The sequence below is a fragment of the Chiloscyllium punctatum genome, chromosome 33 (assembly GCF_047496795.1).
Source record: "Chiloscyllium punctatum isolate Juve2018m chromosome 33, sChiPun1.3, whole genome shotgun sequence".
Lineage (NCBI taxonomy): Eukaryota > Metazoa > Chordata > Chondrichthyes > Orectolobiformes > Hemiscylliidae > Chiloscyllium > Chiloscyllium punctatum.
In genome coordinates, this window is record NC_092771.1 from 30,576,824 (window position 1) to 30,597,094 (window position 20,271).

Genomic DNA, 20,271 nt, shown 5'->3' on the forward strand with positions numbered 1-20,271 from the left:
ACTCCCGTTTAGTGCTGGGCAGCGGCATTCCCACTATTCCCTCTATCCGTTCCGGGCTTATCTTTCGCTTTCCCTCACTAACTAAATGTCCCAAGTATTTCACTTCTTGCTCCACATATTGTGGTTTGTTTTTAGATACTCGCAGTCCCTGCTGACCCAGGAAATTCAATAATTTGTTAGTGGCTTCTACTACTCTTTCTCTTCTTTTTCCTGTTACTAAGAGGTCGTCTACATACTGCAACAGGGTAGTCCCCTTGGGGCTGCTAACTTTCTCCAATATTTGTTCTAACATCTGTCCAAATAAATCCGGGGATTCCATAAACCCCTGGGGAAGCACAGTACACCGGTATTGCTGTTGCTGTCCTGTCTTAGGGTCTTCCCACTCAAAGGCAAACAAATTCCTACCGTCCTCTGCCAAGGGACAAGCCCAAAAGGCATCCTTTAAATCTATCACACTAAACCATTTGTTGTCATGAGGGGTCTTACTTAATAACGTAGAGGGGTTTGGCACCCTGGGTGCCTGATCTGTACTATTCGATTTAATGTTCTCAAATCCTGCACCAATCGATAAGTTCCATCGGATTTCCGCACTGGTAGTATTGGGGTATTATAAGGAGACATACATGGCTCCAACAGTCCATCTCTAATCAGTCCTTCAATTACTGGCTGCAGTCCTCGTTTACCTTCTATGGAAATGGGATATTGTCGCTCACAGACAACGTCCCCTTTCCTTTTTAAATTTATTTCAAGGGGGGGGGATCTGTAGTTTTCCACAATTCCCTTCCCTAGCCCATACAATAGGGTCTATCTCTCTCTCCACATCCTCTGCCAACATTGCCTTTTGTACAACTAATTCTTTTTCCTGAATTCCAATCCCCAGTCCTAAGAGGATAATTAAATCTCTCCCTAATAAGTTACTTCCTATATCAGGGATATACAGCAGTTCCCCTGTGACCCTATCCTTCAGACCTTCTATCATCATAGGTTCATATACTGGAACAGTAAATCCTTCCCCTTTTTACCCCCGAAACAGTAATTGACCGTGTTGACATTCCTACTTTCTTTGGTTTAAAATGCAGCGATGACCGTGCTGCCCCCGTATCTACTAGGAAGACTACCTCTTCCCCACAGGGTCCCACCTTCAGGTTTATCAAGGGTTCCTGGTGGGTCCCCGGGGACAGGGACCCCTGACACCCCTATTCTTCATCAAAATTCATAAGCGGAATTGCCCTCTCTTCCCTTTGTACATCAGAACACTCCCGCTTAAAATGCCCTATCTTTCCGCAATAATAGCATCCTGCCTGTGGAGTCTTCCAGCTCTGCCCCTGTCGCTCGAACCCTCTATCAAATACTCCCCCTTGTCATCTCCCTCTCTCTCTCCCTTTCCCCCTTCCTCTCTGTCCTAAATGCTGCCACCCACCGCTCCAGTTGCTCAATATTGGTTCCACTCTTTTCTTTAACTACCTCATCAACCGCAGCTACCATCATTTTCACCTTCTGTTTCTGTCTCTCATCCTCTCTCTTTACAGACACTTTCTGTGCCTCTCTTAACAATTCATCTAATGGCTTTTCACTCCACCCTTCTATTTGCTGTATCTTTCTCTGTATGTCTGGCCATTCCTTTGTCACAAAAATGTACTTTCAAAAGACCCTATGCCACTGGGTTCTCAGGGTTCATTCCAGAATATTTCCACATTGAGTCTCTTAATCTCTGCAAAAAAAGCTGAAGGAGTCTCATCTTTCTCCTGTCTAACTTCAAAGACTTTAGTCAAATTCTGTGACTTCGGAACTGCCTCTCTTATACCTTTTTAGAATCAGGTCTTTCAATTCCCTCATTTCTTCTCTATGCTCCGGATTTTGATTTTCCCAGTGGGGGTCTCTGAGGGGAAACTTCACCTCTCCCTGTCCAGCATCCCCATCTCCAATCGGATGTTCCCTGTCCCATATTTTAATGGCTGCTCCCCATATAAGTCCCCTTTCTTCCCCAGTAAATAGTATATTCAAAATAGACATTAACTCAGCCCAGGTATACAGACTGGGCCCCAAAAATTGATCAGTTTGTTCAGACAACCCTACCGGATCCTCAACCAGGACCTTCATTTCTTTTTTTTTAAATGTCCTGACCTCCCCACTGCTGAGGGGGGCACTTACAAACCCAATCTTTGTCCCCTATTGGTACCTCCCGAAGGGGATAAGTCATTACGTTCTTCCCCTTTTTCTTTTTTTTTAAAGAAATATTGCAATATTTCTAGCTCCCCATAACTTCAAACACCAATTCATCAATTCATGCTTGACTAACTTTAAAGCCTGTTCCAAACTTGTAAATATATTTATATATTTACGTTCATTTATTCAGTATTTAATATTCAAAATGTAAAATGCATACAGTTCTCAATTTTGAAATCCACTGTAATCACCCAGTTTTAGTCCCTTAATTTAAATCCAAAATTAGTTTTCTTAAGTAGTCCTGACCAATCATTGCTCAATTACAATACTATAGGTCTTGAAATAATCAGAGCTGCCTTAAAATTATTTGTCTATTCAAGTTTAAAGAAAACTTCTCATGCATGAACAATGGCCAAATCCAAGGTCACAGATATTAACCATAGGATCTTGTTTTTACTACAATCTAATGTTGAACTGAAACTTCAACTGTCCTCCATAAATCGCTTTCATGTAAAGATAGAAGAGATTAGTTAGAAACTGATAGTAAGGCAGTCATGACCTGTAAGAAGAACAGGAGTTATCATTCTTTTTTTCATAATCTCTATAGAATCCTTAACCTTAAAAGAAATCATGTTAAGTTTCCATAATAAAAATCAGATTCAAAACAGTCCCGGAACTCAAGCTCCAGGGAATAAAACGCAAACATTCAATCACCAACAAACAAATGTGCATTCAAACCAAATCACAAAGGGTTAAACTTTCTACCAGCTGTACAGCTCTCTTCATTCTCTCTCTCTCTCTCTCTCTCACTCATTGACAAATAAATTCAGATATTTACAAACCCAGTCTTTGTCCGACCTGAATTTTGGCCAAAAGAGGCGGGACGAAGAATGGATTCCTTAGTCCATATGAAGCAACAATATTTAATCATCTTTTTCCCCTGTACAAGTATTATTTTGCCAATTCCACAACATCCTCCCCAAAGAACTTTCTGGAGGTATGTTGTAAGGGACCCCGCCTCCAATTCCATTGCTTTTTCCTTCTTTTGTTTTCCCGGAGGCTTTTTCCTTACCCACGGCACAACCCATATTGAGTTCCTTCGTTAGTCCCTTATTAACTACTAAAACTCAATCCCGGCCACCAAGGCAATACTTAAAAGTCAGGTTTCTTACCTTGGTCTGTGCACAGAGTTGCCTGGCCCCTTTGTGCCGTATTGTCTATCGAGCTCCTATCACTGTCTGATTCAGATGTCTCTCTTGTGGGATTCGTACCAGTCGCCCAAGGGAGCAGACCAAACCAGGACACGAGACCGCTCCTCAATGGGGAACGGGACGCGTCTTCCCAGTGTCCAAGGCCAGCCACTCCCCCCGGTGATGGAAGAAAATCCCGGATGAGCCCCCAATTGTGAGAAACAAAGCTCACACACTTCAATAATTTCAGTCCGAGACAAGATCTGAATCAATAGTGTCATTTATTTTACACTTGCAAGTGGGTGTGATGTCCCGTGTCTAAGAGGCAGAAGACATACACACACTAGGTTCAATTCATACATAATATTTATATGATTTAATGTCCATTGTTTTACATTGCTCCCTCCCCTGCTTACATCGTCCACTTCCCTAAGACCGGCCCCCATTACCCCTGTTTGCCTCTTGCCTTATCCGGCCTTGTCTGTGATAAAATGCTTATTTCTGGTCTCACAAGGCTGTTTGACCTTACCCTGCTATAGGTCATTGTTAGGCCTATCCTTTCTTCATCATTATCTACCCCCTTCATCTGTGCCTTTCCCGAGGCCGTTCTGATCCCTATGACCCTTTTAATTGGGGTTTGTTCCTGTGTTTTTGTAAAAGTGGGAAGCACATGTTTATACCTACTGTTTGTACAGGCGTATCTAGCTTAACTTCATCCCCTCACAACATCTTATCTACTTGCCCATAATGTCTACCTTCTGACATACAGTTTTAGCTAATACAAAAACAATTATACATTTCCTCCACATTGTTTCCATTCTTGTTGACTCAGCTCTTGGCTAAAACAATTACCCACTGGTGTGAGTTCACCTCCTTTTGTAAAATGGAATTGCAGAAGTAACACTAATCCACCGATATCCCACATTAGTATTGTGTGCTGTTTTGAAAGCGCAGAGAGGAAGAATGCAAATATGGAGACCTTTTTAAATCTGGTGAGGGATGAAGATGGAGTCTGGGAAAATGGTAAAACAAATGTGTAAATGGAGGTGGGGAATTGAAAATCAAGGGTCTTGAAGTGACAATATTAAAGGGTAATGTGTTTTTAAGGGCTTTCTAAATTAACCTGATGAGACATGTTATAATACAGTCTGCAGCAAGTATGACTTGAACCTGGGCCTTTTAACCCAGAGGCAGGAACTTTATCACTGCACCACAAGGCAGTGCTTTTAAGGGTATATGAGTGTGCATTGATTTGATGACCTGCATTGTGGGGATGAGATTAAACGACACTTATTTAGCATTATTTACTTTGGGGCCTTAAGCAGGTGAAGTGAACAGGGGAAAGTGAGGACTGCAGATACTGGAGATCCGAGTCGAGAGTGTGGTGCTGGAAAAGCGCAGCTGGTTAGGCAGCATCTGAGGAGCAAGAGAATTGATGTTTAGGGCATAAACTCTTCATCAGGAATCTGACTCACTAAGAAGTGAATGGAGGAGGTGAATGGGGGAAATGAACAGGACCACTTAGACCCTGAGTCATTCATTGAGTTGGCAACGTAGTTAAAAATTGCTAAAATGATGCAGTGAATTACATGTAAATGAATGACTGACTCAGGGTTGAAGTGGTCCTGTTCATTTCCACCAATCAACCCCACTGCCCTGTGGCCCAACATTTCAACTCCCCCTCCCACTCTGCCGAGGACATACAGGTCGTGGGCTCCTCCACTGCTATTCCCTCACCATCCCGACGCCTGGAGGAAGAATACCTCGGAACACTTCAACCCCAGGGCACCAATGTGGACTTCACCAGTTTCCTCATTTCCTCTCCCCTAACCTTACGTTCCAACCTCCCAGCTCAGCACTGTCCTCATGACCTGTCCTACCAGCCTATCTCCCTTCCCACCTATCCGCTCCACCCTTCCCTCTGACCTATCACATCCATCCCCACCTCCATTCACCTATTGTACTCTTTGCTACCTTCTCCCCAGCATCTCTCCCCACCCCCCACCCCCCCACCATTTATCTTTCCACCCTGGAGGCTCCCTGCCTCCATTCCTGATGAAGGGCTTTTGCCCAAAACGTTAATTTTCCTGCTCCTCGGATGCTGCCTGACCTCTTTGTTTTTCCAGCGCCACTCTAATCTAGAGCATACAACAGTACAGCAGAGTACAGCCCTTTGGTCCTTGATGTTGTGCTGACCTTTTATCTACTCTAAGATCAAACTAACAAATTTGGCCCCACAGTTGAGTGTATAAGGAGTATAGTAGGGGACTGAATACACAGCCTTGCGCGGCTGTGCAGAAAGGGGCATTGTCACAAATTTTTACTGATTGCGGTTTACGGGTCAGAAGCCGAGGATCCAGTTACATAGTGGGGAGCCGAGACCTTGGTCTCTGAGTTTAGAAATAAGTTTATTTAGGATTATGGTGTTGAAGCAGAACTGTAGTCAATAAATAGGAGCCTGAATTAGATATCTTTGTTTTTAAGATTTTTCACAGATGAGTGTAGGGCCAGAGAGATGGCATCTGTTGTGGACCTGTAGCGCCAGTAGGTGATTTGCAAGGGATAAAGACAATCTAGGAGGCTGGACCCTATCAAAACACTTCATAATTATAGAGATCAGAGCCATTGGCGGTAGTCATCGAGGCACACTGCATGATTTTTCTTTGGCACAAGGATGATGCAGGTCTTCTTGAAGCAGATGAGGACTTCAGGAGGGCAAAAAGAGGAGATAGTTTTGGCAAATAGGGTTAAGGAGAATCCAAAGGGATTCTACAAATACGTTAAGGACAAAAGGGTAACCAGGGAGAGAATAGGGTCTTTAGAAGATCAGCAAGGCCTTATACGTATGGAACTGAAGGAAATTGGGGAGGTACGTAAATGAGTATTTTGCATCAGAGTTTACTATGGAGAAGGATATTGAGGATCGAGACCGTGGGGAAATAAATAGTGACGCCTTAAAAATGTCTATATTGTAGAGGAGGAGGTGCTGAATGTCTTAAAATGCAAGAAGGTGGATAAATCCCTGGCACCTGATCAGGAGTATCCTGAACTCTGGTGGAAGCAAGGGAAGATTGCTGGACCCCTTGCACAGATATTTGTATCCTGGATAGCCACAGATGAGGTGCCGGAAGAATGAAGATTGGATAACATGGTGTCACTATTTAAGTAAGATGGTAAGGAAAAGCCAAGGAATTAGACTGGTGAACTGACATCAGTGGTTGGAAAGTTATTGGAGGGAATCCTGAGGAATGGGATTTACATGTATTTGGAAAGGCAAGGACTGATTAGGGATGTGCGTGGGAAATTGTGTCTCACTAACTCAATCGAGTTTTTTTGAAGAAGTATCGAAGACTATTGAGGGCAGAGCAGTGGACAGGATCTGTATGCATCCTGATGAAGGGCTTTTGCCTGAAACGTCGGCCCTCGGATGTTGCCTGACCTGCTATGCTTTTCCAGCGCCACTTTAATCTCGTCTCATGATCTATATGGACTTCGGTAAAGTGTTTGGCAAGGTTCCTCATGGTTGACTTATTAGATCACGTGGAATACGGGAAGAATAGCCAGGTGGAGGGTTGTTTTTCAGGTTGGAGACCTGTGATCGGTGGTATACCATGAGGTTCAGTGCTGAGTCTACTGCTTTTCGTCATTTACATAAATGATTTGGATGTGAAACCTCCTCCTCTACAATATGGACATTTTTAAGGCGTCACTATTTATTTCCCCACGGTCTCGATCCTCAATATCCTTCTCCATAGTAAACTCTGATGCAAAATACAAAATTTTCAGATGACCCCAAAATTGGAGATGAAGTGGACAGTGAAGAAGGTTACCTCAGACTATAGTGGGCCGAGGAGTGGCAGATTTAGATAAATGTGAGGTGCTGCATTTTGCAAAGGCAAATCAAGACACTTAATGGTTAGGTCCTGGGAAGTGTTGCTGAACAAAGAGACCAAGGAGTGCAATTTCATAGTTCCTTTGAAAATGGAATTGAGGTAGATAGGATAGTGAAGGTGGTGTTTGCTATGCTTGCCTTTATTGGTCACAGCGTTCAGTATAGAAGTTGGGAGGTCATGTTGCAGCTGTACGGAATATTCGTTCGGCCTCTTTTGGAATAACGCGTGCAATTCTGGTCCCCCTGCTATAGAAAGGATATTGTGAAACTTGAAAAGGTTCAGAAAAGATTTAGAATGATGTTCCCATGGTTGGAGGATTTGAACTGTAGGGAAAGGCTGCATAGTCTGGGGCTATTTTCCCTAGAGCTTCGGAGGCTGAGGGATGACCTTTAGAGAGGCTTATAAAATCATGGATAGGGTGAGTAGCCAAGGCCTTTTTGATGGGGTTTGGGAGCCCAAAATTAGAGGGCATAGTTTTCAGGTGAGAATAGGAAGATTTAGAAGGACCTAAGGGGCAACATTTTAGAGTCATAGAGATGTACAGCATGGAAACAGACCCTTCGGTCCAACCTGTCTATGCCGACCAGATATCCCAACCCAATCTAGTCCCACCTGCCAGCACCTGGCCCATATCCCTCCAAACCCTTCCTATTCATATACCCATCCAAATGCCTCTTAAATGTTGCAATTGTACCAGCCTCCACCACATCCTCTGGCAGCTCATTCCATACACGTACCACCCTCTGCATGAAAAAGTTGCCCCTCAGGTCTCTTTTATATCTTTCCCCTCTCACCCTAAACCTATGCCCTCTAGTTCTGGACTCCCCGACCCCAGGGAAAAGACTTTATCTATTTATCCTATCCATGCCTGTCATAATTTTGTAAACCTCGAAAGGTCACCCCTCAGCCTCCGACGCTGCAGGGAAAAAGCCCCAGCCTGTTCAGCCCCTCCCTGTAGTTCAGATCCTCCAACCCTGGCCACATCCTTGTAAATCTTTTCTGAACCCTTTCAAGTTTCACAACATCTTTTCGGTAGGAAGGAGACCAGCATTGCACGCAATATTCCAACAGTGGCCTAACCAATGTACTGTACAGCTGCAACGTGACCTCCCAACTCTTGTACTCCATACTCTGACCAATAAAGGAAAGCATACCAAACGCCTTCTTCACTATCCTATCTACCTGTGACTCCACTTTCAAGGACCTATGAACCTGCACTTCACGGTCTCTTTATTCAGCAACACTCCCTAGGACCTCACCATTAAGTTTGGTATTGCCCCTTGGCGTCTCTGATGGCCTCATGAAGGTCGTAGCTGGATTTCCTATATAGGTCAGGGTTGTCTGACTTGAACACTTCAGACCTGGACTTCAGTAGTGGGTCTGCTGGTTCATCCATGGTTGCCAGTTGGGGAACATTTGGATTAACTTCAGCACGCAACCGAACATGCTTACTCATGAATTCTGTAATGGTAGTGGCATACTCATTTAGGTTGGCCACTGAGTTCCAAGATGTGTGATTTTTTTTTTCTTTTTTTTATAAGTGAACTTTGTCCTGGAAATGCCAACATTCTGTGATACTGTAACATTTCAGAGTACAAGGGAATGTTACATTTCACTGTTTGAAAGTATTAGTTATTTGCACCTCTGCCCAGAGATGAGGTGTAGCTAGGTGCAAGGTTTTCAATAGGTTATGTGACAGTTCAAGGGTCGCTGAAAAGAAGTTCAGAGGGACAATGAGATGAAAAGTTAGTGAGTATTGTGAGAGAGGGTAAGAGAAGGAAACTCCATGTTAACATGCTTTTAGCTATACTATGGGGAAGACAACTGAACTACGTGTGTTCCATATTGGTTGAGAGCAGTTTGTGTATTCTGTGCTGTTAGAACTCAGGAAGAATTTGTACGATTTAGTGTTCGAATTGAGGCTCCAGAAAAGCTATGGGGGCTTGGAAGAAATGATGTGCCACTTATGGTTCAGTATAGCTAGGAGTGGGAGGGTTGAAAAATGCAGAAGCAGTATCTGAACAAGATTGGAACTTAGTGGTAAAAGCAGAGGCAGGAATAACTCAGTGATGTCAAGTTTTTACTGCTGAGCTGGAGTTGTGCTTGTGAGTGAGTACTGAATGCAGTTTTGGAGTTCAGGGAGGCTTAGCCCCTGGAAAGTGATCAACCAGAATGGGAGCAGTCATTGAGGCAGTCTGTCACGAAGCAGGGACTTTGAAGGGCAGATCATTGAAAATGTAGAATTATGAAGTTTAATGAGATTTGACAACCCACCACATAGTAACATCTGGGGAAGTTGATGAGAAAATTCTGGGATCTGTTGTTACATTTGATTTGATATGCAGTGTGGGTGTTCTGGTGTTAGAATGAAGTTTTGCAGTGTAGATCGTATTACCACTGTGCCAATGTTGAACAAAGTTTATTGTTGGTTCAAAACTGTGGAATCTTGAAACTTTATTCTCCTAGTAAGTCCCTTGGATCTTTCACTGGATCATAGCACATGAGTAGATGGTTGAAATAAATGAACCAACTTTGATATTGCTTTCTCTTTGTTAAATAGGTTACTGAATTGAAGTCAATTTTATTCCGTATTCTGGTAGACCTTATACTAATGGGGTTTAAATAGATAACTTTTGGTTTTTGACTGAACAATCCAGAATGCAGTAGGTCACAGATCTATCTAAGATATCTTTGAGCAGGTTGTCTGTTGAAAGATTAGGCTCCAAAACGATGCAGATGACCCATTATATGGAATAACATATCATGCTTATTGCTTCTCACTTGGAAATTACATTGTATTAATTAAACAAAAAGAATCTGATAATAGTTAACATGGGTTAACCAAAACCTTCACTTGGTATTAACTTGGCCTGTCTTTGGAAAGATTGAAATCATACATAAACAAAAGACATGGAGCACTTGTTCAAGTGGTTTTCATTCACTGGATATGTGCATCCTTGATAAGGCCAGCAATTATTGCCCATCCATAATTGTTCTTGAACAGCTCCAGTCAGTGTGGTTTAGGGGCACAGTACCATTAGGGAGGGTATTTTGGAATTTTGACTCTTCCATAGTGAAGGATCTGTGATATAGTTCCAACTGTTTTTATTCTTTATGGAATGAGGGTGTTGCTGGCTTTCATACAGGAAGGAAACTGCCATATTTATCTAATATAGCCCACATGTGACTCCAGACCCATAGCAGTATTGTTGACTCAAACAATTAGGGACAGTCAATAAAGGCAGGCCAAGGCAGGTTTTGTAAAATAAGATGATAGAAGTCCTCAAGCAACACAATGTGGAACCCTATTTTAAAAAATCTGACAAAACTGACCCTTAGCGAAGAAATTAAGATTCAGCCCTTGACCTGTCAAGGCAGGTTTCATTCTGGAATCTGATTTGTGTAATGTTATCATTGGATGGGAATAGAAGACTGGCTAGAAGATAGTGCAGCCAATCAAGAGTAATCAGTTAAAAGTTCTGATGATTGCACTATATTGTTCCATACAACAGGTCAAAATTTGCTTAAGACTGTCCACTCCTATGTGATAGGCTAACGACTATTTTTATTTCTATTTTTACTGATATTTTCCCATAGGCCCCATTATTTCAAATGCACAATTTTCTATAACGTGTCGAATGAGAACACAACTACAGTGTTACAGGAGAAGTACCTGTAGTTGAATTTTTAGGGAGCAATGGACTCCTCTCATAGAATCCCTACAGTAGGGAAATAGGCCATCAGGCCCATCGAGTCCACACTGACCCTCTGAAGAGCATCCCACCCACTCCCACACCCTATCCTATCCTGTAAATCCTGCATTTCTCATGGCTAATCCATCTAACTGAAACATCCCTGCATGCACTTGGCAATTTAGCATAGCCACTCCACTTAACCTGCATATTTTTGGAATGTGGGAGGAAACCGGACCACCCAAAAGAAACCCATGCAGACACTGGGAGACTATGCAGACTCTACACAGACAGCCATCTGAGGGTGGAATTGAACTCAGCCTCCTGACACTGAGGCAGCAACGCTAACCATTGCTGCCCAATGGAAAACTGAGTCTGAAGAGCGCTAAATTTGATCCTGGTGACTGCCTCAAACTACTTTCACCAGGCATATTGTGCTTTCATAGTTAAATTTTGTGATTATCAAAAAATCTTTACCATAAACTTTAGGCGAGCAGAATGCAAAGTATCATATTCCCAGAATCATGAAACCTTAGTGGAAAGTACAAATTGTCATGCCATGTAAAACTTTCATGTCCCTTTGTAGCTTCCTTTATACCCTCTTCACAATTTACTTTCCTCACTATCTTCATGTCATTTGTAAATTTGGCAACAACGCTTTTTGCCTCATCCAGTCTGTTTCATGAATTGTAAAACGTTCAGGCCCCACCATTATTACACCTTGAACTGTTCAGTGACTTTCTCTTTAATTCTATGATATGTAAGTTCCTGATCCCTGGCCTTTCTCTGTATCTTTTTCAAACCTGTGAAAATCGCTACAATTGGTCAACCTCATCTCGGGTAAATATTTGTGCTCTATTTTGAAATGTGGAAAGTTGTGTCAATGGCAACTTGCTAACTCTGAGAAAACAAACCAATCTGGTGTGAAATATTTTGTTGCAGTTCTAAGAAATCAAGCGTTAAAACTTCACTTGGGCAAAAGTACCATAACTTCTGATAAGCGGGGGGGCAGCACAGTGCAACAGACTCCATTAAACCACAAAAGTAAATAAGTGTTGCTGACATTATATTAAATCAACATCCTGTGTTAGCACGCACCATTATTTTTCTTATCAACCTGTTCAGAGGTGTCATTGCACATCACTGGATGATGTGGGATTTGAACCAGCTATCCAGCAGTTCTCTTGTAGTGACATGTGATCAGATTTTTAATGAATTTTGATGTTTCTTTTAAGAGATTGAAATGTAAAATTCCAGATGTGTCTTAAACAGTCGACTTAGCTTGTACGTTTTTTTGATAACATCACTTCGTAAAGATCATGGCAACCGGTGTGTGCAGTGTTTGTCATCTTAGTTAGAATGCTCAGATTACTGGGTTTTGTTTTAAAAGCACCCTCTGAAGTCCATTGTGAAGAAATTGAGGGGAGTATAGACAGAAGTAAAGTTTCACCAGCTGATTAATGTTCTGACAGGCCGTAGCACCCATGTTACTTTTTTGCCAGAACCATCTTTTATTCTAGTTTGACCAGTAAGATTTGGTGGGCTCCCTTGATTCTTGAATAATATGAATGGTCAGCCGTGCCGAAGATTGAGTATCTTGATGCATGTCAAGCCGGATTCAGAGCTGTAGGGTGGCGGGGGGGGGTCTGTCTGATGTTTGGATTTGAACCTTGGACTTCTGAATTCATCAAACACATGTGACTTATTTGTATCACAACATTAGAGTATTTTATACTTTGGAAAGGCAATATATTTTAAAACCAATCCAACATTTCCTTATACCTGACATAAAGATGACCAATTATGGAAGCTATCAATAACTTACATCAAGTGTAGAAAAACACTTTGAAGGAGACTGGTTTTGCGTCCTGTCAGTGCACCATCGCCAATAATCAACCTTGTACATCCTGTCCAGAAAAGTGGTCATATGTGGAACATTTGCCAATATTGACTTGAAAATAGTGGCTGGTCCATGAGATTAGCCAGCGTGTCTGTCAGCCCTGTGACGGTGCCTTGCTTAGTGGAGCAGGCGGAGACAATGGGTTGACCAGGGCAGTCAAGTTTGTGAATTTTGGGTAGTAGATAGAACTGGGTAATGCAGGTTTCCGGAACTGATGTTGGAGGTTGTGCGTAGGAGATTCCCTGAGGTGATGAGGTTGTGGATGGTCTAGGAGATGATGGTTTGGTCATGAGAGGTGAGGCCTTGGTCAAGGGGCTGGTAAGGAGGTGGTGTCCATGAATTGGCACCTGGGTTCAGCGGTGGTGAAGCCATTGCTACCACTTCGGCCCCTCCTTATCAAGGATTGAAGAGGAGGCTAGTCTTTACAGTCTATCAGCATTTATTTGCAGAGATACATGTCAAACTCAACAAGCCCAGTTTCTGTCTACTCCATACATAGGAGATCAAGTTAATGTCTCATCTGAATTCCCAATCAATCTACAATTATTTATACATCTATTTCATCTCTAAAAGCTAGCAAGACCACAAATAATCTTTGGTTGCTTCAACTTGTCAAAAAAATGTACTGTTTGTGTTTTATAATTTTGTTTTGCATTGCGACAGGCTCCCAGTGCACAAGCAATGAGATACTGGCTACAAGAATTGCAGCAGAAGAGGTGGGAATTTCGTAATAATGGTACAGCTGGATCAAAGGATAATCAAGTATCACCCCCACTCCCTTGTTCAACTACTGGTCTAGTTGCTAAAGATGTAGGTAAGTCCTGAAAAAGTCAGTTCCAACAGAGATTTGTTTGTTTCCAAATTGCAAAATGTTACCTTTTTGTGCATGACATAATTTGTTTTGCTGAAATATTGTTCAGGGTTTTTTAAAAAAACTAATTTGTAAAAATGCATTTCAAAAAAATAACAGCCACCCAATTATCATAGACAATATCTGAGCCTCAAATTTTGATAAGCTATTTAACCAAGGGCAACGGGAAATCCGATTGCCCTTGTCCCAACGTGAGCGTTTTTATTAGGGTGTAACCTTCCGGTTGGAAGTTAGTAACACAAACATCTGCTTGCTTTGGCAGTACATTGAAAATTGTATCGCAGGTAGACATGATGGATAAGAAGGTGTTTAGCATGCTTGCTTTCACTGCTGAGATAAAGTACAGGAGTTGGGACTTCATGTTGCTCTTCTACAGACATGGACCTCTACACCACTGAAGCCAGGTGCTGTACCGACCCCTTGACCATGACCTCCCCTCTAATTACCAAACCATCATCTTCTAGATCATCCACAACCTCATCACCTCAGGGGATCTCCCACTCACAACCTCCAACTTTATAGTCCCGGAAACCCGCACTGCCTGGCTTGACCTCCTACCCAAATTTCACAAACTTGACTGCCCCGGTCAACCCATCATCTTCGCCTGCTCCTGCCCCACCGAACTCATGTCCTCACATCTTGACACTGTCCTGTCCCTCTTGGTACAGGAACTCCCCGCATGCATTTGAGACACCACCCACGCCCTCCACCTCCACCATGACTTTTGTTTCCCTGCTGCCCCCCCTACTGCCCAAACACCTCATCTTCACCATGGATATCCAGTCCCTATACACGCCGGTCCCCCATGGTACAGGTCTCCAAGCCCTCAGTTTCTTTCTGTCCCACTGACCCAACCAGTACCCCTCCACCAACACACTGATTTGACTGATGGAACTGGTCCTCACATCAACAACTTCTCCTTTGAATCCTCCCATTCCCTTCAAACCAAGGGGGTAGCTGTGGGCACTCGCATGGGCCCCAGCTATGCCTGCCTCTTCGGATACATGGAACCGTCCATGTTCTGCAGCTATGCTGGCCCCATCCCCACCTTTTCCTCTGCTACGCTGATGACTGTATCGGTGCTACCTTGTGCCCCCACAAGAAGGTTGAATAGTTCATCAACTTAATGAACACATTCCACTCTGTTAAGTTCACCTGGACCATCTCGGACACCTTCCTCTCCTTTCGGAACCTATCCGTCTCCATCTCTGGTGACTGATTCAATATAGACATCTACTTCAACGCCCACTGACTCCCGGCTACCTGGACTACACCTCCTCCCACTTCTCCTCTTGTAAAATCATAATCCCTTATTCCCAATTGCTCCACCTCTGCCACACTTGCTCCCAGGAGGTGCAATTCCACTTTAAACATTCCAATTGGCCTCCTATTTCAAGGACCGCAATTTCCCCTCCCACGCATCCAACAATGCCCTCCAGTGCATCTCCTCCACTTCCTGCACTTCTGTCCTTGAACCCCATCCCTTCAACTGCAACATCCCTTCCTGTCCTCACCTTCCACCTCACCAACAATCAGGCCAAATTCCATCTATAGAATCCATTTAACATGGCCCCTATAAAGGAAAGGACGCTAGTATTCTTAAAGATCCATCCCATCCTGGCAATGTTTTTCTACAACCTCTACCATTGGGGAGAAGGTACCGAAGCCTGAACACACGCATCAGCCAGTTTTGCAACAGTTTCTACCCTACTGCTGTTAGAATACTGAGCAGACTCTCAAACTCTTAGGGTTTGCCTGTACCTGTGTTTTTGTTTTTGTTGCTGTTTACCTATTTTTTACTATCTATGCTGCTTAACACTTTCTCCCTGTTTTGCTCGCAAGGCGAAGCCTCTCACTGTGCCTTGGTACATATGGCAATAAATTCAATTCGATTCAACCTCCGGATACAATGCATCACAACTATACTTCCCTCCACACCCTTATCGACATCCCGCAGAGGTTATTCCCTCTGCGACTCCCTTGTTTGGTCCACGACCCTATCAACCCTCTCTCCACTCCCGGCACTTTTCCTTGCCACTGAAGGTGGTGTAAAACCTGCGCCCACATCCTCACTTCCATCCAAGACCACAAAGGATCCTTTCACACCCGGCAGAGATTTTCCTGCGCATCCAAACACCTCATCTACTGTGTTCGTTGCTCTCTGTCGTCTCCTGTACACTGGGGAGACAGGTCACCAGTTTACAGAATGTTTCAGAGAACATCTGTGATACACACACCAAACCAACCCACTGCCCTGTGGTTGACCACTTCAACTCCCCCTCCCATTCTGCCAAGGACATGCAAGTCCTGAGTCACTTCCGCTGCCAAATCCAAGCCACCTGTTGCCTGGAGGAAGAACGCCTCATCGTCTGCCTTGGGACCCTCCATCTACATGGCATCAACCTTGACTTCACCAGTTTCAGCATCTCCCATCCATTTACCTAATCCCAGATCCAACCTCCCAACTCGGCACTGCCCTCTTGAACTGTCCTACCTGCAATCTTCCTTTCCACCTATCTGCTCCACTCTCCCCTCCGACTGATCACCTGCATCGACTTATCGGTTTCCCAGGTACCTTACCCTACCCCCACCCTCGTATTTTTCTTAGCCCTCTTCCCACCCCCCACATTGCTGATGAAAGGCTCATACCTGAAACGTAGATTCTCCTGCTCCTTAAATGCTGCTTGACTGGCTTTGCTTTTGAAGCACCACACTTGGACTCTGATCTCCACATCTGCAGTCCTCACTTTCTCCCAGCCATTGATTAAGCCACTTTTGGAGTACATGGTTGCCTTGCTGTAAAAAGGATATTATTACATTAAAGAGGGTTCTGAAGAGATTTGCCAGGATGTTGCTGGGGCTGGATGGGGGTGTGGGAGAGGTTTGAGTAATAAGGAGAGGCTAGGATGTTTCACTGGAGCGTAGGAGGTGAGGGGTGATCTTTATAGAGGCTTATAAAATCATGAGGGGCACAGATAAGGTGCATAGCAAACGTCTTTTCCCTAGGCTATGGGATTTCAGAACTAGAGGGCATATTTTTAAAGTGAGAGGGAAAGGATTTAAAAGGGGCCTATGGGGCAACTTTTTCTACACAGTGGTTTGCATGTGGAATGAACTGCCAGAGGAAGTGGTGGATGCAAATATACTTACAACATTTAAGACATTTGGACAGGTACATAAATAGGAAATGTTAGAAAGATTTGGGCCAAATACAGGAACATGGGTCTAGTTTAGTTTGGGAAAAACTGTTTTGCGTGGACGCATTGGACTGAAGTGTGCTTCCATGCTCTATTACTCCATGACTATGAATCTATGACTGATGTACTGAAATTGGAACAATACAGGAAAGATTAGTATGGCCTGGCTGCTTTCTTTTCTCTCCTCCAAACCAGGATGCTGCATCCTCACTCTGGAAGTTGGAAAATCTCAGCCCCTTGCTCTCTGGAAACTACAATTAGATTGAAGATGAAAGCCCTTCCCAATGAAGGGCTTTTGCCTGAAACGTTGACTCTCCTGCTCCTCTGATGCTGCCTGACCTGCTGTGCTTTTCCAGCACCACTCTAATCTTGAAGATGAAATACTTTCAATCCATTCTGCGAGCTGCAGGTTTAAAAATAATTGCTCTTGGCTTTCAATATAAATTTTCAACTGTCATTAAAATGATCTTTCGGGATTAAAGATTCTGTTTACCTTGCTGCACTATAACTTGGGAGCTAAGTTGTTGTGAGGTTCCCATTTTTAAAGCGACTCTTAATAACCTGTCTGTTGGGATACCACGAGTTTCGACCTGTGATACACCAAGCTTGCAACCTTTCCACAAAGGGAATCGTTGATGTACGTGTGAATTAGGAGTGGGTGTAACCAACTGGCTGCTTCGAGCCTGCTACCTCACTTATTAAGACTGATCTAATTATTGAACATTTCCACCTATTCCTGGTAACCTTTCATCCCTTGTTTATCAAGAATGCATTCACCTGTGCCTTATTCAGTCTCTGCTTCTGCAGCTTGTTAAGAAAACATTCCAAAGAGTCATGAGCTTGTCAGGGAAAATGTCTACTTCTGTCTGTTTTAAATGGGTGACCCCTTATTTTTAAACATTAACCCTCTAGTTCTTGATATTTCTTGCTATGGTACAATTCTTCCTATGCAGTTTTTCATAACCCTTCAGAATTTTCTGTTTCCCACATTAGTCTAAAGCTAGTTCATAGCCGATCCAACATTTTCCTTTATAAGCCTGTGCACAGTTCCAATTATTCGTAAATGCAGGTGAGGCAATTCGGCCCTGGAGTAAGGGGACTGACACTGTAAGAAGTAGTCTGATATATTTTTGATGATGAAATTAGTAAAGCATAAGTTACATACATTCAACTCCCTTTGCAATTTGCTGTACCTGCATACTAACCCTTTTTGATCCATGTGCTTGGACACCCAGATCTGAGATCTGCGATCTTTCATTATTTAGGTAATATACTTCTGTAAGCTACCTGCCAAAATGGACAATTTCACATCCACTCCCATTATCCTCCATTTGCCAGATCTTTGCCCAGTCACTTCACCTGTCTATATTAATTTATAGTCTGCTTATTACTTTTCACAACTTACTTTCCTATCTGCTGTTGTGCCATGAATAACTTAGGAACCATACCTTCAATCTCTTCATCAGGCATTTAGATAAGTTGTAAAACATTGAGGTCCCAACACTAACCAGTGTAGCACACTATGCATTATATATTGTAAACCTTTAAAAAGATCCATTTAGCCAGGCAAACCTTTACTCTTACCAATATTAGCCTTTTCTGTGAGGTTCTCAGGTAGTGATCTTTGATGTTTCATTGGAGATGATAGTCAGTATTATTATCAGTAGACTATTTATCCAGAGATCCTTTTGGGGTAGGGGTTCAAATCTTGTCATGGCAGATCGTGGAATTTGAATTTAAAAAAAAATTAAGTCTAAAATGATGACCACTGTCGATTGTCAGAGAATAAAAGCTGGTGACTCCAGAACCACCAGCAATGTGACCGACTCTGGCAATTAGGGATGGCCGCATTCCTAAAAAAAATTATTCCAGTGATGTGGGCATCGCTGACTCTGTGAGCATATGTTGTCCATCCCAAGTTGAACTAGAAAAGGAGGTCATGAGCTGCCTCCTTGAACTGCTGCAGTCCATTTGCTTGTAGGTACATCACTAGGGAGGGAGTTCCAGGATTTTGAGCCAGGAATGATGATATATTTCCAAATCTGAATGGTGAATGGCATGGAGGCAATCTTGCAGGTGTTGGTGTTCGCATATCTCTTCTGCACTTATCCTTGGAAATGCTAATGGTTGTGAGGAATGTTTGGAATGAGCTTTGGTGAATTTCTGCGGTGCATCCCCTAGAAGGCGTACTGAACATTGGTGTAGGGAGTGAACCTTTGTGCTATCAATCAGGCAGGCTGCTTAGTCCTGAACGATGTCAAGCTTCTTTAGGCAAGTGGGTCATTTTATTTATGTATGCCTTGTCGGAGGCGGGCAGGCTCTGAGAGTCAGAAAGTGAGTTTCTCAGTATTTATATAGTTAGTCCATTTCAGATTCTGGTCATTGGTAACCCCACATTCAATGTTCCCTTTAATTCTTTGTTTCTGCTGCATGGTCATTTGCTGTCTATGCATGGATGTGGCTTCTGAAACTGGAAGAAACTGTTAGGAGTACATTGGTATGCAAATTGGCATGTACAGAACTACAGCTACCTTGAGGGTCTCCTGCAGAGGTGGCTTGAACTTGTGATGACTGACCTCTGACAACTGCAACCATCTTCCTATGTGCCAGGTATGATTCCAACCGCAGTGTTGCCAGGGCTCCTTGATGCCTCACTCTGTCGAATGTAGCCATGATGTCAAGGACAATCGCTGTCACTTCATCTCTGTGGAATTCAACTTTTTTGTCCTTGTTTAATTTAAAGTCAGGAGCTTAGTGACCCTGATGAAACCCAACCTGAGTGCTGTTGAGTAGTACTGTCATATCACCTTATCAAATGCCTTCTGGAAACCTAAGTACAGGGCAAACCCCGAATGTGCAGAAACGTTTTCTGCAGTTTCAGTTACCTGCGGTTTACTACGGCAGTAACATATTATGGGGAACCTCCTGGAACCAGGGACCAAGAGGCTGCTGGGAAGGTAAATTTCCCATTGAAATGAATGGATTCACTTCTATCTGTGGTTTTGGGCTTCCGCAATAGGTCTTGGAACATATCCCCTGAGAGTATGGGGAGGTCTACTGTACAGTACATCTACTGGTAATGCTTTTTCCATGCCATGTTACTTCAAAGAACCCCAACAGATTAGATTACTTAGTGTGGAAACAGGCCCTTTGGCCCAACAAGTCCACACTGACCCGCCGAAGCGCAATCCACCCAGACCCATTCCCCTACATTTACCCCTTCACCTAAAACTACGGACAATTTAGCATGCCCAATTCACCTAACCTGAACATTTTTGACTGTGGGAGGAAACCCACGCAGACATGAGGAAAATGTGCAAACTCCACGCAGCCAGTCGCTCAAGGCGGGAATTGAACCCTGG

At 43.3% G+C, this 20,271-nt stretch overlaps 1 protein-coding gene across 3 annotated transcripts in view; it reads left to right on the top strand.

Annotated features, from left to right (window-relative positions):
- The window catches only part of tbc1d2b (TBC1 domain family, member 2B), a 168,255-nt gene that overhangs the window by 27,061 nt on the left and 120,923 nt on the right, over nucleotides 1-20,271 (top strand). For 2 of the 3 annotated variants that reach the window (XM_072553298.1, XM_072553299.1), the window contains exon 2: nucleotides 13,505-13,655. In XM_072553298.1, coding sequence (XP_072409399.1) covers nucleotides 13,505-13,655 — 151 coding nt within the window. Of the gene's footprint in view, nucleotides 1-13,504; nucleotides 13,656-20,271 lie in introns of those variants that run through there. The other variant, XM_072553301.1, reaches the window with a different exon arrangement.